Below are 27,670 nucleotides of genomic sequence, written 5' to 3'. Positions count from 1 at the left end.
TACAAAGAAGGGATCATTTTTATCTGAACTCATTTCTATTTGAACACCGTGCATCTTACTCCTTAGCGGCCACGAGCCGATGCAGCCCGCAATACACTCCCGCAATGCTAGGCTCCGCCCATTCGCTTGTCTCCGTCTCCACCCAAATACACTGACTAACTTTACAGATTCAACACACGGAGTTTACAGTCTACAGATTTCAGAAACGGAGTGTAACTTTACTTCAGTGTACAGTCCCAGAAACAAAAAAATGACCCGACTCTTGAAGCTCCTTAGGGAGCACGATTCACAACACATCGATTTAACAATGATTTTCAACCCAGCATTATTGGAATAGCAAGAAGCACGAAATTAATCTGAAAATAAGAATAAATTGATGCTTAACAGTCATTATTAAACAAACATGATAGAGTACGACAACCCCGATTATGACAATTCATTGTAAAAATTGCGAAGCTCTGTGCTAGTGTGCTTGCTCGCAAACTACGAAGTTCAGGGTTCGGTTGCTGTTGAGGGAAGAGTTTTTAAATATTAATTATGCTGGTTAATTTCGTTTACCATCATTCTAATTTATTGCACTATTTATAAATTTTCATCTACTATTAAGAATAGATCAATTTTCATCGCATGTTTTAAAATATTTTCGGGTTACAACAATCGACGTAAAATGAGTTTCAATAACTGCCAAAGCGATCTCATGTATACCATTGCTTGAAGCATTGAGCATTCGCAATGAGTTGAATCTGGAACTTAAAAAAAAATGCAGGTGGGTCATTTTTTCCGAAACTGTACATTTTCCCCCAATTTATATCGAGTCATGCGAAATTTACTTAGGCCTACATGCCTATTCGACTGATGAATGAGGGGTTCACTACCAGAGTGGACCAAAACCTTCTGGAATAATTTTGAGAAATTAAGTCTTAAAGTTCCAGGCTCATGTTTAGCAACGTTCACCTTCCATAGGAAATGCTGCCCTCTGTGGAGTAACAAATGAGTTATGGACTTTGTTTGTTATGGCAATGAATAAATCTAAGTTTTCTTCATCCGAAATTTTATTAATCCACAAACTGATCACTGGTGGACTTGGTCCACTCTGGTTGTGAGCCCCTCAAATGTGTATACATTTAAAAATGCGCCGAAATGACCGACATTCTCAGTCTGTATCACTCGGCAAGGCGAACTTCCGACTTGGTTTGTAGGTCAGGGTGCTGCAGTCGAACAGGCGTCTCTTATGTTACGATACAATGACGTCACAGCGTTGTTATTGCACGTATTTTCCGCGTCGGAAGTTCGCTTTGACGGGTAGTAGGTCGGGCGGGCGGGCGGGCGGACTTTCTGTCGTTCGGTCAGTCACGCATGCGCATGCAGAGTACAACGATGCAAGCTATGTACAACTAGCAGCAAAGCAATATTTACCAAGGTTTTTACCTGCGGTACCCATGTTGAGGATGGAGATTTCGCCGAAGTAGGAGCCGGCCTTGAGAGTGGCGAGCACCGTTCTGCCGTTGTCGGCCACGACCTGCAGTCTGCCCCTGTTTACGATGTACATTTCCTTTCCCACCTCGCCTACACAGAAAGTAAAATCCTTTACCAACGCAATGTTTACAAAATAGATGAGGATAGCTTTACAGCTCTGGCCTAACTTCCAAAGTGCTATTATTAGCCTAAACAAGTAAAACAAATATACATTAGAAACACAATAAGATAACACTTCGAAATATAATATTTCGTCCAGTATACTTTCCAAACTTCAGAGGCTAATCAGAGACAATAAGATGATAAAATTTGTAATATTGTAATTGAGGCTGTAGCCGGAAAATGAGCCCATAGGTCTATAGGCCCTTTTTTCGGGAGAATGTGTAATTCGATTCTCCGTTTTAAAATGTACTTGCTTACGAAGTTTCGTTTCAATATTTTGTAAACAGAGGACAGGGTAGCTAATTGAAGGAACCCATGCACTCTTGGGTAGTTGTGGAATTCAGCAAACATCAGTGAAGATGATCCTCAAAGTGAGTGTGAGTCCACCCAGGATGTGCACTAAAGTGTAAACTGCACTCTGAAGTTAAACTTAGAAGTGAGTGTGAATCCATTCTAGATTAATACAGTACTAAATAACCTATAATCTGTATTCTGGTACCTAACAGATATTCTTGATTTTTATGTATTCGATACAATTTATGGCGTAACTATGACATATATGTAAGAAATATAATTTTACTATAATGATTATGAACTGCTCTTCTTCTTCTTCTTCTTCTTCTTCTTCTTCTTCTTCTTTTCTCCTTCAAGTATTAGGCCAAATGGCCTGTTACGATCTCACAGTTGAATTTTCAACCCAGCACATTATGAACTTCTAAACTTCTATAATGTGCATTGTTCAATGCTGATGTTTAATTTATGCTAAAATATAATGATATTGAAAGTATTTTGATAAAATAAACTTTTATATGAAAAATTATATTATAATTTCATCAGCAACTTATCAGATTGGTACAAAAACAAGTTTTGTTACAATGATCACATTATAATTCTTGGTAGTATCCACGAATATTTTCGATTTTAAAAGAAATCATCATCAGGTGGAAGCAATAAATTAGACAAGTTTAACACAAGTGAAACACAAAATATGAAACGGATACATAATGAATAAAACAGTATATGAAATACTATCATATGTCAAATCATTAAAACAACTTATAAAATTTAATGATAACATGCATTCAAGAAGTGAGGCATATCTCACCTCCATCTTCAATATCATGTCTTAATCACCTCATCGACCCGAGTGACAAAATATTCCATAGAACTTCAGTTTTCAACTACCATCAAGACATCATTAAATTTTAACTTTTAGCATACACATATCTTACGTTTATATTCTTGTAATTATTACCAATCCAAAGGCTATACATGTAACAAAACTTGTTTTTGTACCAATATGATAAGTTGTTGACTGAAATTGTAATATAATTTTTCTTATCATATATTATTCAAGTTATCTGAACTTTAACCTCAACATGAGTTTTAAATTTAAAATAAACTTGTTCTCTGAAAAAGGGCCTATAAAATACTCCAATAATATATATATATATATATATATATATATATATATATATATATATACATATATATACATATATAACACTATTAAAGTCGCAATGCATTATTTAACAAAAATTTGTAATATTATTGTAACATTATGCAAATTGTTATTTTGGTAAAAGTGCATTCAAATCGCAATTATATAAAATAAATTTTTCAATCTTTGTTTTCTAGGAACATGACTTTTGCTTATGGGCCCTTTTTTCCGGCTACCGCCTCAATTATTATTTACCGACCGTTCCTTGCAAACTACAAAGAATATTCACAGACGATAATCTACACTAATAATAAATCTGTAGCCGAAATTTTTCTGGTAATTTTCGATTTTACAAAAAATAATTGGTCCTAACATATATAATTAACCACCCTGAAACCGAAAATCGCATTTTTGACATTTTTGTTCATATGTCTCTCTGTATGTTTGTTACCCTTTCACGCGATAATGGCTGAACCGATTTATATGAAAATTGGAATATAAATTAAGTTCGTTGTAACTTAGATTTTAGGCTATATGGCATTCAAAATACTTTATTTAAAAGGGGGGTTATAAGGGGGCCTGAATTAAATAAATCGAAATATCTCGCTTATTATTGACTAGCCGTACCCGTGCGCTCCGCTGCACCTGTTAAAATAAATATAAAGTAATTACATAATTAAAATAGGATCTTTGTTCCAAGGAACATTCATGTTTGTTAGAAGGATAAATCGTTTAATATGTTACTTAATTGAAATTGTATTTAAATAATTAAATTGCGATCATTTTGGTCCAGAGAGCACACATTTGGTGCAATGACAATTCCTTTAACATGTTTCTTATTTGTTATTACACGGAACTATAGTTTAATGAAGATTGACATATCATTTAGTTTTAATGTGTAAACTTTATATTACTTACTATATGGTTCCATTGAATTATGGTAATAACTTAATTTTAATCCTTGTTTTCTAGGTCTTCAGTAAATGGCGCTTGGCCCACTATGGTTCTGAAACCTTCAAATAACTTAAATAGTGATACAGCATAAACAGTGATATGTAATTATATTTCTTTCTATCGAAAATGTAAGAATTCAAGATCTCCTATATACCATTGCCATGGAATGAATAAATGTGTTTTTTCTTCCTACTCAAAAAGTTTATATTTTGCACATGGGAATTACTGCAGGAACAACAACGCTACAATCTGAGGCGGCGGTGAAAACGTATTGTGTTGTTATTTTAAAAGTCTACCAGATCTACCAAATTTTGCATAGAATAAAACTTATCGGAAATCATTTTTAAGGAAACTTTTCTTATGTAACATTTTTCACAAGAAAGCAATAATAAGCGAGATATTTCGATTTAATTCAGGCCCCGTTAAATGAAGTATTTTGAATGCCATATAGCCTAAAATCTAAATTACAACGAACTTAATTTATATTTCAATTTTCATCGAAATTCGTTCAGCCATTATCACGTGAAAAGGTAACAAACATCAAGACAGACAGACATACAAACAAAAATGTCAAAAAAGCGATTTTCGGTCTCAGGATGAATAATTATATATGTTAACACCAATTATTTTTGGAAAAGCGAAAATTACCAGAAAATTTTCGGCTACATATTTATTATTATATTATATTATATTATATTATATTATATTATATTATATTATATTATATTATATTATATTATATAAAAAGTGTGTTGATAACGGATGTACTCCGATAAGAAAGTTTTTAATTTGTTGTGGGGGCTCTTGAATCTCAGAAGCAACAACTTTCACAACAGCGCAACATAATCTGCTTGGCTCATTACCCAATTTTCTTTTGCATTGCATTTATTGCATATATAGTCTGTTTTATGTATTTTAACACGATTCGATTGAGCATAGTTAAAATTTTAATTGTAAAATAATGGATTCTTAAGCTAACGTACTATTACTGCATACTAAATCAATACACTCTCGTTGTTCGTTAATTCTCTGAGATTAAAATGAGTGTGTACATAAATATTATTTTAAGAAATACAGAAAACGAATGTACAAAAAAGCCTATCAAATTTTCTGTGCATAGGAAGCTATTTTAGTCTTACCTGTCCTCGATTTACTAAGACGTTACTGAAATGACATTATAGCAGTATGTCCATCTAGAGAAACTACACTTTCCAATGGTGAAATAATAATTAATTATACAAATCGGTTAATTTAGCTTCCGATATTACTTCATACAAACACAGAAACATTGTCTGTAGGCTAAGTTTAATAGCTTTCGATTGTTGCTGTCCAAGGCCCCTTTTTCGATTGTTGTTGTCCAAGGCCCCTTATAAACGAAGTCATTTGTTATTTCATTGCAACGTCTTAGATGGCATTATTTTAATTTTAAAACTCATTTATCTCATTAAATATCAGTCCTATCAAAATTTTGTAAAGAATAAACCTTAGGAAATCATTTTTAAAGAAACCTTTGTTATGTAACATTTTTCACAAAAATCAATAATAAGCGAGATATTTCGATTTATTTAATTCAGGCCCCCTTATAACCCCCCTTTTAAATAAAGTATTTTGAATGCCATATAGCCTAAAAACTAAGTTACAACGAACTTAATTTATATTCCAATTTTCATATAAATCGGTTAAGCCATTATCGCGTGAAAAGGTAACAAACATACAGACAGACATACAAACAAACATTTAAAAAATGCGATTTTCGGTTTCAGGGTGGTTAATTATATATGTTAGGACCAATTATGTATGGAAAATCGAAAATTACCAGAACAATTTCGGCTACAGATTTATTATTAGTATAGATTTTTGTGAAAAATGTTACATAACAAAGGTTTCTTTAAAAATGATTTCCGATAAGTTTTATTCTTTACAAAATTTTGATAGGACTGATATTTAATGAGATAAATGAGTTTTAAAATTAAAATAACGCCATCTGAGACGGTGCAATGAAATAACAAATGACTTCGTCTATAAGGGGCCTTGGACAACAACAAACGAAAAAGAGGCCTTGGACAGCAACAATCGAAAGCTATTAAACTTAGCCTACAGACAATGTTTCTGTGTTTGTATGAAGTAATATCGGAAGCTAAATTAACCGATTTGTATAATTAATTATTATTTCACCATTGGAAAGTGTAGTTTCTCTAGATGGACATATTGGTATAATGTTATTACAGTAACGTCTTAGTAAATCGAGGACGGGTAAGATTAAAATAGCTTCCTATGCACAGAAAATTTGATAGGCTTTTTTGTACATTCGTTTTCTGTATTTCTTAAATTAATATTTATGTACACACTCATTTTAATCTCAGAGAATTAACGAACAACGAGAGTGTATTGATTTAGTATGCAGTAATAGTACGTTAGCTTAGCAATCCATTATTTTACAATTAAAATTTTAACTATGCTCAATCGAATCGTGTTAAAATACATAAAACAGACTATATATGCAATAAATGCAATACAAAAGAAGAAAATTGGGTAATGAGCCAAGCAGATTATGTTGCGTTGTTGTAAAAGTTGTTGCCTCTGAGATTCAAGAGCCCCCACAACAAATTAAAAACTTTCTTATCGGAGTACATCCGTTATCAACACACTTTTTATGTAATGTAATATAATATAATATAATATAATATACTTACTTACAAATGGCTTTTAAGGAACCCGAAGGTTCATTGCCGCCCTCACATAAGCCCGCCAGCGGTCCCTATCCTGTGCAAGATTAATCCAGTCTCTATCATCATACCCCACCTCCCTCAAATCCATTTTAATATTATCCTCCCATATAATATAATATAATGATTATACATGTTAACACCAATTATTTTTGGAAAAGCGAAAATTACCAGAAAATTTTCGGCTACATATTTATTATTATATTATATTCTATTATAATATAATATAATAGAATATAATATAATAATAAATATGTAGCCGAAAATTTTCTGGTAATTTTCGCTTTTCCAAAAATAATTGGTGTTAACATGTATAATCATTCATCCTGAGACCGAAAATCGCTTTTTTGACATTTTTGTTTGTATGTCTGTCTGTCTTGATGTTTGTTACCTTTTCACGTGATAATGGCTGAACGAATTTCGATGAAAATTGAAATATAAATTAAGTTCGTTGTAATTTAGATTTCAGGCTATATGGCATTCAAAATACTTCATTTAACGGGGCCTGAATTAAATCGAAATATCTCGCTTATTATTGCTTTTTTGTGAAAAATGTTACATAAGAAAAGTTTCTTTAAAAATGATTTCCGATAAGTTTTATTCTATGCAAAATTTGGTAGATCTGATAGACTTTTAAAATAACAATACAATACGTTTTCAACGCCGCCTCAGATTGTAGCGTTGTTGTTCCTGCAGTAATTACCATGTGCAAAATATAAAATTTTTGAGTAAGAAGAAAAACACATTTATTCATTCCATGGCAATGGTACATATGAGATCGTGAATTCTTACATTTTCGATAGAAAGAAATATAATTACATATCACTGTTTATGCTGTATCACTATTTAAGTTATTTGAAGGTTTCAGAACCATTTACTGAAGACGTAGAAAACAAGGGTTAAAATTAAGTTATTACCATAATTCAATGGAACCATATAGCAAGTAATATAAAGTTTACACATTAAAACTAAATGAAATGTCAATCTTCATTAAACTATAGTTGCGTGTAATAACAAATAAGAAACATGTTAAAGGAATTGTCATTGCACCAAATGAGTGCTCCTGGACCAAAATGATCTCATTTTAATTATTTAAATACAATTTCAATTAAGTAGCATATTAAACGATTTATCCTTCTAACAAACACGAATGTTCCCTGGATCAAATGTCCTATTTTAATTATGTAATTAGTTTATATTTATTTCTAACAGGTGCAGCGGAGCGCACGGGTACGGCTAGTGTGGTAATAAAATTGTGATTGTCATTAATTTCTTAATGTTTACTTAGACTATTCGGAGGAGAAGTGATTACAACGTGTCAATAATCCATTTATTGTCTAGTAAATAGTGCAAAAAATTGACAAATTTCAAATGACACACCATGAACTGAAGGTCTGTTGTTTAGTCGAGAAACCTCCAACAGCACCATCTGTTGGATCAATTTCCGTCAGAATGCTTATCACATGTCTAGCATAGTGGTTTGCTCGAGGAAGGCTTTGACTTCAAATTTTAAGGTCTCCACTGCCCCCTTTTACATGAAACGAATAAAATGTATTTTCCTCTGTCTTCCTGTATCGGTGGTCATGACATGTAACGAAATGATAGAATGTTAGCAAAAGATATGGGAGTATTCAGATAATAGTCTCTAAAGAACTTTTTTTTTTCAAAATAAATAAATAAATAATAAATAAGTAAATAAATAAATAAATGTTGTTGTTGTTGTTGTTTCCTAATGTCAGGCGTTTGACAATAAAGTCATTTGACCTCTTGCACTCCAATATTTTTCAAGGATATTATAATGGTCAGCCACTGAAGCACAGATTTTGAGATGTTCCGAATCCATTTCTTGGTTTGAGTTGCACAATGGACAGTTAAGGGATTGGTATATTCCAATTCTATGCAGGTGCTTGGCCAAACAGTCACGGGCTGTTGCCAGTCTAAATGCAGCTACAGACGATTTTCGTGGTAAATAGGGAATTAACTGTGGACTATGACACAGAGAATTCCATTTTTTCCCTTGAGATTGTGTTATCAAATTTTGTTTCTTGAAGTCTAAGCATGTAGATTTAATAAATCTTTTCACAGAATAATACGTAGATTTAGTAACAGGTCTGTAAGTAGCAGTGCTGCCCTTCTTTGCTAAAGCATCCGCATTCTCGTTTCCCAGCATTCCACAATGGGATGGTATCCATTGGAATACAATTATTTTATTGAGTGTTATTAATTGAGAGAGCATTTTAGTTATTTCGGCTGTTTGAGATGAAGGTGTGTGTCTGGAAACTATTGATAGAATAGAATAATCACTCCAATATGAAATAAATAAATAAATAAATAAATAAATAAATAAATAAATAAATAAATAAATAAATAGATAGATAGATAGATAGATAGATAGATAGATAGATAGATAGATAGATAGATAGATAGATAGATAGGTAGGTAGGTAGGTAGGTAGGTAGGTAGGTAGGTAGATAGGTAGATAGGTAGATAGGTAGATAGATAGATAGATAGATAGATAGATAGATAGATAGATAGATAGATAGATAGATAGATAGATAGATAGATAGATAGATAGATAGATAGATAGATAGATAGATAGATAGGTAAATAAATAAATAAATAAAAAAATAAGGATAAGTAAGTAAATAAATAAATAAATAAATAACGTAAGTAAATAAATAAATAAAGTAAATAAATAAATAAATAACGTAAGTAAATAAATAAATAAATATATTCTGAGTTTCAAACCGATGTCTGCGCCATTGAAAGACAGGAGTCTAGACCTTCTGCTAGTAATGTATCTATAAAATTCGTAACTTTCTTATTTTATTATTGGGATATTAATATTTTTCACTTAAAGTTTCGAGTTATCACAGAAATTAGGTATGAGGCCTACATTATGTTGATGCAAAAATTAGTAGGATTTTTTTCTCTGTAACAAAATATTTTATTTGAGATGAATATATAACAGTAATTAATCATAAATATATTCTCCTACTTTATCTTGACTCTCTGCCAACGCTGGGATGGTTTTCGATTCCACATCTGAAGAAATCTGCTGGTTTGGAGTTCAAGAAGCCATCAAGTCAAGTTTGAAAAGTATCTTCCTTTTCAAAGGAGCTCCGTTGAAGATTGTTGGACAGAGAACAGAAAAGATGGAAATCTGAGGAACCAAGATGGGGAGAATATAGAGATGTGAAATAATCTCCCAACCAAGTTCCTGGATAGCTGCTTTCGTCATGTTAGCGACGTGCGGGCGTGCATTATCGTGTTGCAGTAGCACTTGATGCAGTCTTTCCGGTAGTTTTTCTTCAATTGCGGCCGCAATGCATCTGAATTATTGGCAATACATGTCAGCAATTATCGTTACATTCCTGGGAAGCAATTCGTAGTACACAACGTCTTCTTTATCCCACCAGACGGATAACATCATCTTCTGTGGATGGACACTAATTTTTGTACGAGGTGGTGTATGGTGAAACGGAATAACCATTTTCTTTCTCCAATAGCATTCTCCCCGTACAGGACACAAATGTTTCGAGCGGTCACCGTTGCCTTTGCTACTCTATTAAACTCAAACAGAAGATTATGTCGGAATGTTCGTTTACTTTCTTTTTTTTTTTTACTTGACACTCCATCTTCTTTAGCCCACAAATAGCAAAAACTTTAATCAGGCGTATTTACAAGGACAACACTCCAAATAACAAGTGACAAACGATAAACAATCTTCTAACAAGCCATGTTGTGATGACAAACAAAAACGCTACGAACTTAGGCAGCAACCTAATAGTAGGCCCAATTCGCGCTGTGGCCGGGAGGAAAAAAGTCTTAAGTCAATTTTTTTGTGAAAATGAGATTTTTTATATATATTATGAAAGCGGAAACAATTCTCTACAGTCTGGTAAAACGGTTAAAGTCAAATAAGACTCCTGACTGGATTTATAGAGCGTTACCAAATGTCTTAAGTACTTTTTGAATCGAGCACACACAGAATAAAGAACTTAAGAATATTTAATACTTTATTCCTTACAAACCATCTCATGTTCACTTTCCACGCTTCCCTATGACAAAGGTCTAACTTGCATTTTAGCCATTTTATCACATACTGATGCCCTTTTCTTTGAAAACTTTAAGCACCAGGGTAAACAGTCCTACAATTGTTAAGACCCATTTTGAATTCCTGATAATTTACATTTCTCATTTATTTTGACATGAAAAAGGTCTTATGTTTACTTAGTCCCTTCTACTCAGTTTGGCTTCTAGTCTTAAAGGTCTTAAGTGCGGCTATTTTTGGAAATAATCAAGAAAATTGTTAAATGAACAATATTATTTATTTTTGAAGAAATATAAACAAATAATATCCAGGAAAAACCTCTTAATTAAAAAAAATCTATAATTGACACCAATTTCAGTCTTTCTATTGCTTTCCTGAAAAGTATAAAATTTTTACTTAAGACCTTTTTCCTCCCGGCCACAATTAAGAAGAACATTATTATGCAAATGTACGATCAGGGAGCATGTATATAGGATGGAAGGGGCCAATACACCAAAATTCAATAGGTGATTCTACATGTTAAATATAACAAAACTTTTATTACACTTTTGCTGCAATGAAGCACCGTTAAGCAAGAAAAAATATAGTCTGCCCAATGGTTTGCAGCGCTCTATTGCGGTAATGACCCGAGGGAAATGGCTGATTGCTATACAAGCAGACAGGTAAAAATAATCTGAACATTTGGTGTCTTGAGTTTTCTTTCTGCAAATCAAAGCGTTTAGCCATGAATTGAAATTGAATGATTGCGAAAATCGTGAATGTAAGATATAGGGCAATGACGTAATCTGACCTTCACTTGTTGTGTTGACATTTACGTTAATTTAACATTATTCAGTCTAAAGTTCCATGTAAATAATACCGTGTGATCTAATGATTTATTTCCTGCAGTGTTAATTTAATGAAATACAAATCATGTCAGTACAAATTATTACAATTTATTTCTGATATCACAAGAGCCGTATTTCTGTTTAAAATTGCGATCACTTAAGGCACGAGAGCTTTACCTCATTCCCTTCCTACCCTACAGAGAGCGGGAGAAGAATACTATGAGTTACTTTTGTTTACGTCTACTACGTCCCTGCCACAGTGAAGGTCGAGCTGCTCTAGCAGGGATGTCGAACAGCGCTCTCGAGCTGTGAAATGAAGAGCCTTCACTCCTCCCTTACCATGCAACAGTCGAACACAGATAGCAGACAGACCGGGCGAATGATAGTAAAGAAAAGTGAAACTACTAAAGCAGCGGCGGCTGGTACTTTGATAACTTTTATACATCTTACTAATTGGTTAGGAGCTCATTTTAGATTTGCACTTGATGAACACTGATGAACAAAGGCCTATATGAGGATGAATGATATTTATGATGATGATGATGATGATGATAATAGTAATAATAATCATAATAATAATAATAATAATAATAATAATAATAGTGTTTTATCTACTGAGTCATTCCATGAATGTTGTTCGTTAGTGACGGAAATAAATCGTAATAATAATGTTGTTAATATCATGTTTAAAATATCAAGTTAGTGTGTATGTGTTATAGCAGTGGACTTCAAGTTCAGAAACATAAACTGTTTTGATGTATAAAAGTAATTACTTTCAGCGTGACTTGAAATTTGTTAATAGTTTTTGTTAAAAATTCAAAAATATCTTCTGCTTGAGTTCGATCCTTTAGTGAAATTACATCTACAAGATCTCCATGAACATTGAAATCTGAATCGACACTAATTAATATAGAGCTGCGCCACTGTAACTTTACGCTAGTGAGCAACAAGTAAAAGTTTTCATTCTTGCTATCAGTTGTCCCTCCAAGTTATCTCCCATTTCTGATATGCGCTCTGCAACAATATTACGAGACAAACTCATAGATTTAAAATCATTCATGTATTCCAGACATATCTCTTTTGCAACAGCTATGGGACGGTCTTTCACAAATTCTCCGTAAGTAAATAGCGTTGAAGCCGTTGCAATAATTTCATAAATTTTGTAGCTAGCACGAACCAAGCTTGTTCTACTAACACCCGATGATGATTGAAGGTTTTCTGAATTCAATCTTGATTTTAATTCCTCTACAGCCTTTTCACGAGTGGAACCGGATAACTTTTCTGGTTTTTAAGCTTCTGCATATGTTGAATTAAAATTCCTTTTAATATTATGATGGCTTAGGTATCCAAGTTCCTTTCTACATATTAAGCAATGTGCCTTTCCGTCCTGATAAATAACTATTTATCTATCTACTCACTACTGAATCGTCGTTCCATATCCATACCAGCCGCCAGAGTTGATAAATATACTGCGTACAGAACACTGCTACAGCGAGCTCAGATTGACCTTACTGACTGTCGTTTCAGTTCAGTTACTGTAGGAAGCAGTATTAATCGTTTCACAGTTTGAGAGCGCTGTTCGACATCCCTGTGCTAGAGCTATGTAATAGCCGTGATATGTGTTATAGAAACATAACGATTTCCTCCAAAGCGGTGAATATTAGAAACGAAACTTACATTTATAATTTTCTAATCTCTCCTCATGATCTAATACCAGTTTCATTTTGTTGCAGTGGTAACCTTCCACTCTGTGCAGGTCTATTGGAATAAAAAGACTCGAAATAAAATATGTAATTGACTCAACTTGCATTGTTAATTCATTAATTTTCTATATATTGTAGTATTTCGCAGACTTTATATCTGTTTAATATTCCAATTTTTTAAACAAAAATGAGGAGAGTTTTTGTATATGCATGTGTTTATATTATTCTTTTACTTTTTAAGTAGGTTATTTTACGACGCTTTATCAACATCTTAGTTATTTAGCGTCTGAATGAGATGAAGGTGATAATGCTGGTGAAATGAGTCCGGGGTCCAGCACCGATAGTTACCCAGCATTTGCTCATATTGGGTTGAGGGAAAACCCCGGAAAAACCTCAACCAGGTAACTTGCCTCGACCTGGAATGGAACCCAGGCCACCTGGTTTCGCGGCCAGACGCGCTAGCCGTTACTCCACAGGAGTGAACTTCTTTTATTAGATAATAACGACACATATTTCATAACATTGTTCCTTGTGCTGTATTGCCAAATATTTGAAAATAATATATTATTGACAATCTCTGGTATTAGCATGTATTATTGCTGTTATTGTTCTTATTCACTTGCTCCCTTAATGTTTAAATAAAGATAACATATTACTTTTGTTCTAGAAAAGACATTCACTCGCCACACTCTCATTATTGTTACATGGTTATGTCCTTGGTCCTGTGATTATGATGAACTTAATAAAATTGTTGTAAGTGCTATTATGGACTAGCCCAATCATTAACCCATCAATTTACTGTTACATCAGACAAAGTGATAATAATTTATAAAGCAAGATAGTCATAAAACGAGGAAGTGACAAAGTTTCCTAACAATTATTTTGCTATATAGATAAATAATATGTTTTCAAGTGTAGCTAGTACTAGTGGTGAGAATACCTTTCCTACAAATGTAGTCTCCAGGTGAGAAGAGAACTGGACGTAACCTGAGCACCAACTCACAAAGGAAACCCGCTTCGGTATTCTGGAAGATCTCTACTCTTTTCAACGTATCCAAATGCACGTTGATAGCAATTTCCGCCTTCAGTTTATCTGAAACAGACATCGAAATATTTGGTGACAATGCAGCATTGCTAACAATAATTACATACATTCTAAACTGTATTTATTTTAATTCCACAATTCTTTGAAAATACTTTTGTCTTCATTCTTACAATGCCATATTTCAATACATATTTCCAAATTAGTATGCTACGTAAGATTTTTGAAAAGGCTATTGAGAGTACCTCTGTACATACTGTTCTCCAACCAGGAGATTAACCGTGAAAGGAATGTGCTTACTATTGCGTCATCTATTGGAGCGAAGTAGATAGATAATATTACCGTTATAACGTCAGTTTAAAGAACATGCGCTCTTCTGCATATGCTATTTCCTGTATGGAGAGATTAAAATACCAGGAGATTAACCGTGATCTAATTTTGCAACTAGAAGAGTATAAGTATGTGTGTATCAGTGTTATCGTTTGTGCTTTGAGAGTTAGCCAATGGAAATGCGTGTACCCACGTGTGTGATCTTATGACATCAACACTCATTTATAGCATTATCCCTCTGCGTCTCATTCCCCTGAGACTTTCTCCTGGTTGGAGTGCAGTAGCGCGTTGGACATTGTGCTATGTCCCATATTATGTAACACAGTACATGAGGGTAGGCCCAGGGTTGTAGTCCCAAACTTTACAGTGCCGGAGCTCTTAATGTTTTTTAACTTTTGGGGAAGGGAAAGGTTTGGATGCAAAAAAAAAAAAAACAAACAAAACAAAAGACAAAAAAAGAAATGCTATAAAGTAAGACTGTAAGGAGAATGCAAGGCAACACCAATCAATATCTATACTCCACTTAGCTTCTGAAACTCAAGTAAACTGAAATGGTCACTGTAAGGGTGGTCATTCTGCGCAATGTAATAAGCTGATCTAAATTTCACTTTTGTTGCTTTACGGCGGGCTGTACTTGTTTATTCGCCAACATTTTCAATTGATTGCTTTTCAGACATATCAATATTTTTTGTGCTACATTATGAGCACTGGATTCAATTATTTTCTTTCGTAGTGACTTAAGTTGATCTGATCTGTTCGATCCGTAGTAATTTACTGAATATGAGCGCCATTCATTAGATACAGAAATACAGCCTTTTTTTTTTAATGCACCTAATGTAGTTACTTCATGACACACTTTACAGCCTAGCTTACATTGCTTACACTCAATCCACGGATAAGCTTCTTTTTTTGTTGACCACACATTTTTTCATTCCATACATTCGGCCACTCACTTTGCAGGCCGACTGGCTTTCACTATTTTGAATCTTATGACGTTGAATATTCTTCGAAGCCATCTGTATCTTTTATAACAGTATCTCTGTTTGAATTAATAGGTTCATCAAGTAGAAGCGATAGATTTGAGATATCAACAATATCAGGAGAGGAAGCTTTTGTAAATCCACTAGTAACAGCAATGACACGAGAAAAGAAAGAAGTTTTTTTTTTGTCTATGTTTATTTTGTTCCATATTTATTGAAGGGCAATAGATAAAAACAAAAGTTTCAAGCAGTCTTTTAGTCTCGTTATAGGCAGTAAATTAACTGTTTAAAATTTACTTCTTAAAATAACTGGGAAACAAATACAACACATTTCGGTAAGTAACACCATAGACAATCTCTTGTATCGTACAAAGACGAGAAAACTAACGAAAAAGGATACGAAACAAAAGTGAAATATAAATGTGATCATTTCGCGCAGGCGCACTAAAGTTTAGTATGGTGGTTGTTCTGTCACTGATTCTTCCCCCATTTCTCACCACACACCCCGTCTACGCTCCTAGTGGTCTCGCGACCCTCTACTTCCGAACTTGTTCCGATTTTATAAAGGAAGCACAGAAAATATAATCACTAAATATTCTTACATTAATTAAGATATCGTTAGCTGGGAAAGTATTGTGATGTCAAAACAGATTTTAAAATTCCAAATCAGTGCCGGTGCTGCGCTCCACCTTCGAACACAGTGCCGGAGCGTCGCTCCACTCCGCTCCACCTCCACTACATCCCTGGGTAATAATAGTTTTATTTTAATAATAAATGTTTTATTTTCCCTGGCAGAGTTAAGGCCGCCAGGCCTTCTCTTCCATTCAACCAGGATCAAATCACATACAAAAACAAAACATATCGGTATACAAATATTAATTTAAAAATAATAATAAACATAATTAAGTAAAAAAGAGAGACTGAATATATATACACAATCAGTATTGACTTAAAAAAAGGGTAGGCCACCAAAGGGGAAAACTGAGAGATAGAACTTAAACTGACGGGATTCGATCCGGCATCGTAACTGGAATCCGACCGGGTTCGAGTCCCGGTGGAGGAGAGAATTTTTCTCTATTCTATCCATCCTTCATCATATAATATTTCTGAGTTAATCGTTTATTACGTTCACGTTAAAAATATGCCTAATTAAGTTATGTTTTGAATTTAGTAATATTTAAGGAAGAAGAAAAATTAAGACGACTGTCACAGAATAAGTGTAGGAATTCTATCGCTTGGATTGATTAGTAATGAAAGAACAAACAAACATATATAAAAGCTATATTACTAAAATAAAAAGGTTCTTAGTATGAACATGTGAAGAAAAGGACTGATAATAGAAGAAAAGAAAGAATGTTATGAACGACGAAAAATGGATAGGCAGAAAAAGGGGAAGACGGAAATGCAGGCAGGCAAACGCACAGACAGAGAGATAGGCAGATAGATAGCTAAGATAGGTAGGTAGATAGATAGGAGGAGTGAGTGTAAATTTCCCTAAATTACCATAAAGTAGGGTTACCATACTTCAGAATTTATTTGGACATGTGCGCTTTTTGATAATAAAAACAGCCGTCCCCATACATTTTTGGAAATCATCTAATTTGTCTGCATTTTCTCATAATGTTGAAGTATTATTTATTCATTTTTGTTTCGTTTGGTCTCATGTTGCTGTAAGCTGTGACAAACATGTTGCCGTGTGTGTGAATGTTAAACCGTAAATGCTGTTCATCCAGATAGATCCTTCATTTTGTTAACTGTAAATAGCAGTGGACTCATCAAGTAAGTTATTAAATCTCATGGATGTGACACCATCGATTCTGTGAAAGGACTTGTTTTAGTGAAATTTAATTAAGACAGTTTACATGCAAACATATGTTTGACTATTTGTATAGTAACAAGGTAAAAAAAAAAGATCTAGTAATAAATATGCAGGAGCTGCAAAGTGATATAAATGACGAAGTTGGTATATGGAGTTCGTTGGTGAGAGGAATGTGTCAGCATTTTCAGATTTCAGAATATGGTAACCCTACCATAAAGAGAAGTAAATTCCCTACAACTACACTTTTTTATTTTTTATTTTAGTAGGTTATTTTACGACGCTTTATCAACATCTTAGGTTATTTAGCGTCTGAATGAGATGAAGATGATAATGCCGGTGAAATGAGTCCGGGGTCCAGCACCGAAAGTTACCCAGCATTTGCTCATATTGGATTGAGGGAAAACCCCGGAAAAAACCTCAACCAGATAACTTGCCCCGACCGGGAATCGAACCCGGGCCACCTGGTTTCGCGGCCAGACGCGCTAACAGTTACTCCACAGGTGTGAACTACAACTACTCTAAGCGCTCCACCTGCCAATGGTAAATTCCCATAATCGGAGTAAAGGCATGGCATAAAGTTTATCGAAGGCATAGGCCAACAGTTCCACCAAAGGAACATGTCACAATCTTTTGCTTAACAGCGATCATTCTGATTAAAAAATGAAACAATAAAAAATATTGTAATAATGTTTGTAACGCCGCTAATCGGTTTAGAAGTATCGATACTAAAAGAGAAATAAAATGCTAAGAAGTTAATTTTTTTTGAAATTCCAAATTTTCTTCGAAAGATCTCTAATGAATGGTGAAGAAAATTGACGACGCACCAAGAAGAAATATTCTGCATTTTTTAAAGCTTTAAGTCCTGAAAATAATTTTATTCCGTGTAATGAGGATCATTGTCAGTGAGACGATTGGGAACTACACAATCATGGGATGTAATATGTCTTAAAAAATACACTTTCTGCATCCCATCTCGATTTCTCTCCTGAAAACCTAGGGCTGTGAGCGACGAACACGGGGAGCGTTTCCTCCAGGACAATGTGGAAATGGAAAGGCACTACCAGGGTAAATGATGTCCAAATATGTTGGCAGACTATTGTTGGATACTGAAAAGAGATGTTCCTCAAGCAAAGTGCAGCCGAAAATATGCTTCATATACATTTTAGGTCAATAAATGTAATTTCAGCTAAGATATCGTAATACTATAATGTATAGATACGAAAAATGTTTTTCATGTGATTACTCTAAAACCCTGGGTGATGGAAAAGTTCTGTAAAAAGATTTGAAATCAGCATAAAAAAGTCACTTAGAATCACCCATTGTTTCCCATTTAACAGATAAAAGTTTAAATTTTGTTGACCAGTGTAATTTAAGTATGATTTCCAACAATTAGCCTATTCTCAACCTCACCAGCATGTTAGACCCTTCCGATATTAATCCTTGTATACAATGACTGTATTGTCTTGATTTTATAATACGCATTAATCGTACACAAAACACGGAACGAACGTGCATGCTTAGGCGTGGGTCAAATTCGTTTCCGTTGCCTGTATTTGAAACACGTCGACTACATTCTGTCCGGCGCGGCGTCGTGTGTTCACCTTCAATCTAATACAAATATACCGATGTCAAAGCTCTAATAATTATATAAAGGACACAAACTTAATTGTTGCTGAAGAAAAATCTACAAATATATTTTCTACATCTTCAACAGCTAAGCTTATGATTTTTTAACATGATGAAGTATTTATAAACGATAGAAACTTTCATTGTTGCTGAACAACAATCTACAAATACAATTTCTACGTTTTCAATAGTCATGATTATATAGCATGATGAAGTTGTTTATTTCTATTCTATTCTACTAACGATGTATATTCTGCAACGCCGTTCAATTACCACGATTGCATACTAGCCTAACCTCTAGTGGTTTGCTCCACTAGATAAGTGCATCAACTTCATTGAAAAAAAAATGTATTATGACAATTAAAACGCAATAATGTAGAGGCGAAAACGATAATGAACATGTTAATAATGAATACAGTATGGGAGGATAACAGTGCTTCATCTAGTTAATGATGTTGCCACCAGGGAGCACTGGGGTTCATCTCTGCGTAACAGAAGTTCACGTCATTATGTTTAATATACCACAAAATCATAGCAGCTTGTTAGAGCACACACAGTTTATTTTTATGTGAGTGTCTGCTATCCGTTATCTACGGCAGAGAACTTAATAGCCCTGCAAATTTCCACATGAGGGCATGATAATCTATATTATAATTTTGCAATATCCGACAACATGGCTTCATAAAATCGTATGTTTTCCGTTTCCTTTTCAATGTTCGGCGGATCACAGTTTTGGATATAGCCTTATAACTTGCCGTGTTATTGGTTGCTATGTGACAAGGAGATACTAACAAACAATGGAATCTGAACAGTATAATATGTTCCTATGGATATTTTAGATATGCTTGCACATTAAATTCTTTGAAAATGCTATAATAGTTCTTTGTAGGCCTATGTGAATAATGTGATGAAATTTTGTAGTTGAGAGGACTCAAAGAGTAGGTAACAAAAATTTTACCACCCCTGTATCGTACTTTCAATATAAATCTACGCAGATAAACGCTCGATTATAATCAACTCCATGGTGATATAACATCCTAGTCAAAGCCAGACCATCTTAATTTTTTTCCATTTTCTGCTAAAACTACCACCTTATTATGAAGTGGATGGAAGTGATCCATTATCCAATAAAAACAACTTTTTGCTGCTTTTTCCATTAATTCTATAGAAGAAATATATTCTTTAGAAACATTATAATGACTTTAAAACTAGTTTTTACTTTATTCTTGAGTAAATGTAATTTGAAGAACCTCCATTAAGGAATATTGTTAGGTTTGATATCGGATGGTAATATACTCTAACGGAAAACAGTGATACTATTTTGTTTCCTGCCAATTGGAGGAAAATTGGATGACAGTATTGAATCCCTTATGGTAACTTATGCCCTTCTTACTGGTTCATGTCATATTACACAACATAACACAACACTCGCTGTTGTTAACATTTATAAGGGACATCATTTTATTTTTACTAACATTTTTAATATTAACCTGGCTATACCTTTGGATTAATGATTGAGACCCGGAAACACAATTTGCTACCCCCTTCCACGACTGGAGTTCGATGGTACTGGCATAAAATACAAACAAATAACTTCACTAGGTATAAGAGGGAAGAAAAGTAGTTCATCCCTTTACGTAAAGTGGGAAATATCGCGATTTTGAGTTCGATCATTTTCATTAGGTTTTTGTTTAATCAAAATACAGTACAGTGTTAACAATAAGTGTTTTTACTCACGAACTGAGCTATCCATGTGGACGTATTCATTATGCAGTGTATATTATACTGTCTGCAACACATTAGCGTACACATAGAGAATGAAGTTAAATTGAAAAATAATCATAATATAGATATTTAAACACATTTTTGAAAATGATGGCCGTTCATCTCGATACAGACTTCAGATCTTTTGTGCCTATTATCGCACTATAGACTATTGCATCTAATTCCAATTACCAGTTTCGTCCTTCATACTTAGTAACTCATGTTGAAATAATTCTGTACCTATTCTATAAAAGAGTGCCTTACGTACTGAAAATTCAGTCTTCATTTCTGCCCGACCCGCACAGATAAAATTACTCAGAGATGCTATCTACTGTCCGTCCAAGTGGTTATGTCGCAGGATCGTAGAAAGGGGGGGGATCACGTGATAGTTAATTACTTAACGAGGCCCTTTTGTTTAAGTTATTTTAAACAGTTGCATAATATTACGTAGACGTCCAATTAATTCCTAACAGAAATTAATGTTTTCAGAAAAGAGCTAAGAAAGCCCAGCCACTAGTCTTTACAGTGGAGCGAGCAGAAGCAGGTGGAGGAAATCGGGATGCGACGTAGGCAAACGGACGACAATACCTGTGCAAAAACATGATTCAATATTGGAAGTTTTCGTCACTGGAAAACGCGAACATATTTCTGAAACGTACTATACTCACTAACTCAGTACTGCGGCCTTGGTTCTATGTGGAGTTCGTTAGTAGAAGGGGTGGGAGTGAAGTACATTAAAAAATCAGGTACAATAAAAGTTGAAGTAATAATAAAATGATGTCCCTGTATTTACAGTATATTGACTTAATTTATTATCGCTGTACTTACTGCACAAAAATGTTACAGATCATTTGTAAAGTTAGGTCTATATATTCCTCAAATTCAATAATTTTTTACTTTGGAATCCATTATGAGTCAGGAAACATTAGCTTTACAAGGCTGATGGTAGGATTCTTGCACAAATGCCAATAATTAAAAGAAATAGCTAGTGGAGACACGGTTATAATAAGAGAGTCTTTCCGTGAATGCGCAAAATGAACCTCGATTAATGGCATAATTTTAATTATTCTATTACTCTGGACACACGTCGATAATTTTATTGACCTATATATTATTATAATTAATTGGTTTCTGTAGCGTAATTGTAATTTCATAGTAAATTGACACCCAGTAACAACGTACAACAATATGAAATTATTACATCTATACTAATAATAAATCTGTAGCCAAAATTTTTCTGGTGATTTTCGATTTTCCAAAAATAATTGGTGTTAACATGTATAATTAACCATCCTGAAACCGAAAATCGCTTTTCTGAAATTTTTGCTTGTATGTCTGTCTGTCTGTCTGGATACCTTTGGGGAGGCCGAGACGTAGATGGATTTGAGGGAGGTAGGATATGATGGCAGAGACTGGATTAATCTTGCTCAGGATAGGGACCAATGGCGGGCTTATGTGAGGGCGGCAATGAACCTACGGGTTCCTTAAAAGCCAGTAAGTAAGTAAGTAAGTAAGTAAGTAAGTAAGTAAGTAAGTAAGTAAGTAAGTAAGTAAGTAAGTAAGTATGTCTGTCTGTCTGGATGTTTGTTACATTTTCACGCGATAATGACTGGACCGATTTATATGAAAATTGGAATATAAATTAAGTTTGTTGTAGCTTAGATTTTAGGCTATATGGCATTCAAAATTCTTTATTTAAAAGGGGGGTTATAAGGGAGCTTGAATTAAATGAATCGAAATATCTGCCTTATTATTGATTTTTGTGACAAATGTTACATAACAAAAGTTTCTTTGAAATTGATTTCCGGTAAGTTTTATTCTATGTAAAATTTTGATAGGACTGATATTTAAGCAGATACAAGAGTTTTAAAATAACTACGTTTTACCAGCGCCGTAGCGCCTTCTCAGATTAATAGGCTGTAATGAAATCAGAACAAATGACTCAGTCTTTATCTATTTAAGATGGCCTTACACACATCAAAGAGAGAATATTATTCATTTAACACTATTTGTATTCTATGATGGGGATATGTAAATGTATAATGTTATAAATGTTTATCTATAATAATTATCATCATAAGCTGAGAGTGAAGTTTTCATTGCATGTGCATAAAAAAACATTCAACCAAGGTATGGCTACAGACAAATAAATATAGTGGGTAATGCTCACGAATTTCATTACATTGTCAACAATGTCAATTAAGTTGCCGATACTGCTATTGTACGTGAGAAACAGCTATTAGTACTCTCTATATACCTTGAGAAACAGCCATAAAGGTGAGTCTTGATCTAAAACACTTATTTTGTCATGTTTGATTGATCATTACTTCCACCATTTGATATTTTTTGTGAACACTAATTTCTTTAGATATACGTTATTAGTGAGACATTTTTGCAATTTAGGTGGAACTCTCTGTAGGGAACAATGGATAACACCCACGGCAGACCAATATCGATAGTCGACGCTACTCGCTGGCCACTAGTCATCGGGCCGTACCGAGCCGTATCAAAAAAAAGACAATCGAAATGGTGGTAGTCAAATTCGCGACTATATTCTTAATTCACTCCATTAGTCAAGTTCATGGTTTTAAGTAGCACAACAGCGGTTTTTTGAATGCATTAAAAGAAAATGCAGATGTAGTAAGATCTTAAACTAGGTTATCACAAGGAAATGAACAGGAAAAAAGGTGTGTTTCACGGAATATCATTAAAATGACGGAAAGTAAATTTCCGGTTAATGTTCGCCAAAGCGTAAAGTACGTAATTATGACCGTGTTGCTGTTTTATTTCTGGCCTAGAGAAAAATACCTAGCCTTTTACGGAAAAAAAAATTAGGGACCATGAAATTATTCACCGCTTCCATTATAGGCCTATTATTGTTTATCAATATTACATATCAAAAACTGTCATATTATATAATTTTAACTACTACATGGACGAATGAAATCAAATTTTATGTTAAAATGAAAAAGTTTCGTCAAATACATGAAAATGATAACATTTATATTACATAATATGTAAGTGAACTTCATGTTAAAAACTCCTGTCACTTCCCTATCCCTAAACTAACCTAAACAAAGCTAAGCTAAACTAAGTTAACCTAACCAAAGCTAACCTAACCAAAGCTAACCTAAGCTAACCAAAGCTAACCTAACCTAACCTAACCTTCTCCCATTCCTCGACCTCATATCAATTATCACGTACAGCTCGCGTATGCGCGGACTTGATTAATAAAAACCTGAACTAACCAAACCTAACCTTCTCAATCATTTAATCTGCAACGTACACGCGAAAATAAATTCAAGTAAGGATCACGCTCCCACTGCATGCGTTACAGAAAAACTGTTTCTGTCCCGAGCCTCTCATCTAAGCCAGTCGTCATAATTTACTCGCAATATTTACGCAAATACACATTGTCGCTAACAGTGGTGCTATCTCTCAATAATGTTCAGAACGAAGGAGGTAGACAGAGAGAAAAAAAAGAAATATAGCAAAACTGTTTTGTCTCGAGACTCTCATCCAAGCCACGTAATAAGTCACGTACTCTACTTGCTCAAATACACCTTGAAGGTAAAACTGGTGCTATCTCTCCGTAATGTTCAGAACGAAGGAGGGGGGGGAGAGAGAGAGAGAGAGAGAGAGAAAACAAATTTCTCCCGCCAACTACGCCACACACCAACGTCATGTTCTTATGTTGGTGACATTGTGTATTTAGTTAAATTTGGTGGTAAACGTAACGGCACGGTTCAAAGCGACCGTGGTAATTCTCCAGTTTAGCGCTCTCTAGTAATGTCACTCGAGGTCTGAGATTTGTCTGGGAAAATCTCAGACCTCGAGTGACATTTATTAGGACTACTTTATCAATAAAATAAAAAAGTAAATAATACATTCCTAAAATTCGATCACAAAATGTTAATAATTGTATATTAACGAATACTTAACCTATTCAGACATTGTGAAGTTGAAATACTCGTAGATGAATATCGATTACTGCAATAAAGAAATTCGATGTTATTATTCAGTAATGTCATTTGCGAAAAGAGAAATACAGGTTTAACAATGTTAATTACATGTATACTACACTTTTTTTCTTATTATTATAACCTAAATACATTTTCATTATCTGCTAAAATCATAATTTAATTTAACAGTAACAGTGGGGACAGCTATATACCTATGCTTATGTATTCTCAGCGAGACATGTTGCTACACGGTGAAGCCATCTCTGTATAGATAGGCCTAATTAAAACACGAATTTTATTACGCTATACGGAAGGCAGTTTGATCAAAGACCTTGTTATTACTATGCAAGGTCTTTGGGTTTCAAATGCGATGATGTTACATAAATTTGAACATCTGACTTTCTATTAATGGTTTCATTTCATTCATAAAATACAAATTTTATAGGCTACAATGCTACAGTTTATAGCTTAAGATACCTGGCAAATGTCAGCTGTGCCTTATTTTAACCGTTACAATCAGTGCTACACGAAAACATTTTTTATAGTTCGACAAACGCATTCTCGCTACAATGTGTTAACGGAACTAAAGCTGCATCTACACAGTTCAATATTCCAATCGCGTATGCGTGCAATCTGGGAAGAATATTGAAAGAATCAAGTTTAAAAGGTACGTTCAATTAATATGCATGAAGATTTTGTGTGTACATGGTGCGCCGTTTTGAACGTCGTCTTCACTGCGTAAATCTATACTAATAATAAACCTGTAGCCAAAACTTTTCTGGTAATTTTCGATTTCCCAAAAATAATTGGTGTTGGCATGTATAATTAACCATCCTGAAATCGAAAATCGCTTTTTTGAAATTTTTGTTTGTATGCCTGTCTGTCTGTCTGTCTGTCTGTCTGTCTGGATGTTTGTTACCTTTTCACAAGTTAATGGCTGAACCGATTTATATGAAAATTGTAATATAAATTAAGTTCGTTGTAGCTTAGATTTTAGGCTATATGGCATTCAAAATACTTTATTTAAAAGGGAGGTTATAGGGGGGCTTGAATTAAATAAATCGAAATATCTCCCTTATTATTAATTCTTGTGAAAAATGTTGCATCACAAAAGTTTCTTTAAAAATGATTTCCGATATGTTTCATTCCAAGCAAAAATTTTGATGGGACCAAATTGCACCAAAAACGGATGTTATCTGAACCAAATGGTCATATTTTAATATTTGCATGTAATAACAATTAAGAAATATGTTAAAAGAATTATCATTGCACTAAATGAGTGGTCTCTGGACAAAAATGATCGCATTTTAATTATTTAAATACAATTTAAATTAAGTGATATATTAAACGATTTATCCTTCTATCAAATACGAATGTTCCCTGGACCAGATGTCGTATTTTAATTATGTAATTGCTTTATATTTACTTCTAACAAGTGCAGCGGAGCGCACGGGTACAGCTAGTTTTTAATAAGAACGGAATATTAAGTCATCGTCACGTATTCAACATTTCTACCGAAAATTGTTTACGAATACGTTAGCTCTATGTTATGAATTATGAATTTCTGTATATAATTTAAAGAAATCCTAATAAGCTTAATGATTGCCTGAATTTTCCTTGCGTCCTAAGATACAACATTTTCTACCGTTTGACGTCTTCTGAACTCAGTTTTTGAAATTACGGAATTATCGTCTATGTCGATTCAGAAGGATTATTGAAAACATATTTTCGCATTTTGGTTAAAACATTTACAACATTTAACAGAAGAATCCAGGTCAAACCAGACAATATTCATCATGTAGCAGTCTACTTTCAATCTGTATTCTACATTCAAATCTGACGCAAACACATTACACATACGAAAGCACGGATACGATTAAGCATCTCTCTTGCAAACTTTGTGCGTTCCGGACTATCGTATGGCTCCGTGGATTGAATCGACCGCATCTTGTATGCACGTAAACACAGACGTTAGTGAATACTATTTTGAACTGTCATTTTTATTGTAATGACTACCCGGAAGACTTGCTCAACAAATGTGGACGTTTTTGAAAAATTCTCTAGCGCGATTATCAGTGTCCTATGGAATGGAATTCCGCACATGCTGAATGCTTCTTGTTTCCGAAAGTATTCTACTAGCTCTTTATGGTAGCTTTGCAAGTAGGGTAACCATCCGTCCGGCAAAAGGAGGACATGTCCTCTTTTTAATAATTTTATCCCGTCTGGCAAGCATTAAAAAAAATTGAAATGTCCGGCATTTCGCATTTCAATTAGAATTAATATGAATATTGAATAATGTGCGATATTATGCATAGAATATCTAAACAAATGGTGAAAACCTATGCAGGAATTTAACTGCTTTCTATGATTGAAGCTGGAGCACATACAAAAAAAAAAAAACATAAAATATGATGACCTATTGACATGCATTGAGTTCTTACACTTTAAAAAGTCACTATTCATGATTATAAGCTATTTTATCAATTTTATTCTGCAATGTACAAAGATATTCCAATCAAGTTAATTTGGACAAAGATTGAAGTTCAGATAAACGATGGTGAAAATTCTTCAATTCCAATAGTTCTGCGAGCACAAACTTTCTCAGAACTCTTAAAAATATGAGGGCTGGAAAGAAATAAGTGGCAACACTGTTTTATCCCTACGCAGGCAGTTTTGTTCGAGCTGCTGTTGGCAACACATGTAGAGGGTGGGGGAAGCTATGTTGCCACTTATTTCTTTCCAGCCCTCGTAAGTTAATTCTATTTATTTATTCCAAGTCACAATGGAAGTGCTGAGAGAGTATT

General features: G+C 33.9%; 1 protein-coding gene across 4 annotated transcripts in view; it reads right to left on the bottom strand.

Moving 5' to 3' along the window:
- The window catches only part of LOC138704980 (cyclic nucleotide-gated cation channel-like), a 243,035-nt gene that overhangs the window by 132,708 nt on the left and 82,657 nt on the right, over nt 1–27,670 (bottom strand). For 3 of the 4 annotated variants that reach the window (XM_069833485.1, XM_069833489.1, XM_069833487.1), the window contains exons 2-3: nt 14,284–14,436; nt 1,417–1,566 (exon numbers count right to left, since the gene is read on the bottom strand). In XM_069833485.1, coding sequence (XP_069689586.1) covers nt 1,417–1,566; nt 14,284–14,436 — 303 coding nt within the window. The remainder of the gene's footprint in view (nt 1–1,416; nt 1,567–14,283; nt 14,437–27,670) is intronic. The other variant, XM_069833486.1, reaches the window with a different exon arrangement.

Source organism: Periplaneta americana, chromosome 8 (assembly GCF_040183065.1).
Source record: "Periplaneta americana isolate PAMFEO1 chromosome 8, P.americana_PAMFEO1_priV1, whole genome shotgun sequence".
Classification (NCBI taxonomy): domain Eukaryota; kingdom Metazoa; phylum Arthropoda; class Insecta; order Blattodea; family Blattidae; genus Periplaneta; species Periplaneta americana.
The sequence above is the reverse complement of the archived record's forward strand: the minus strand, read 5'-3'. Positions and strand labels throughout refer to the sequence as shown.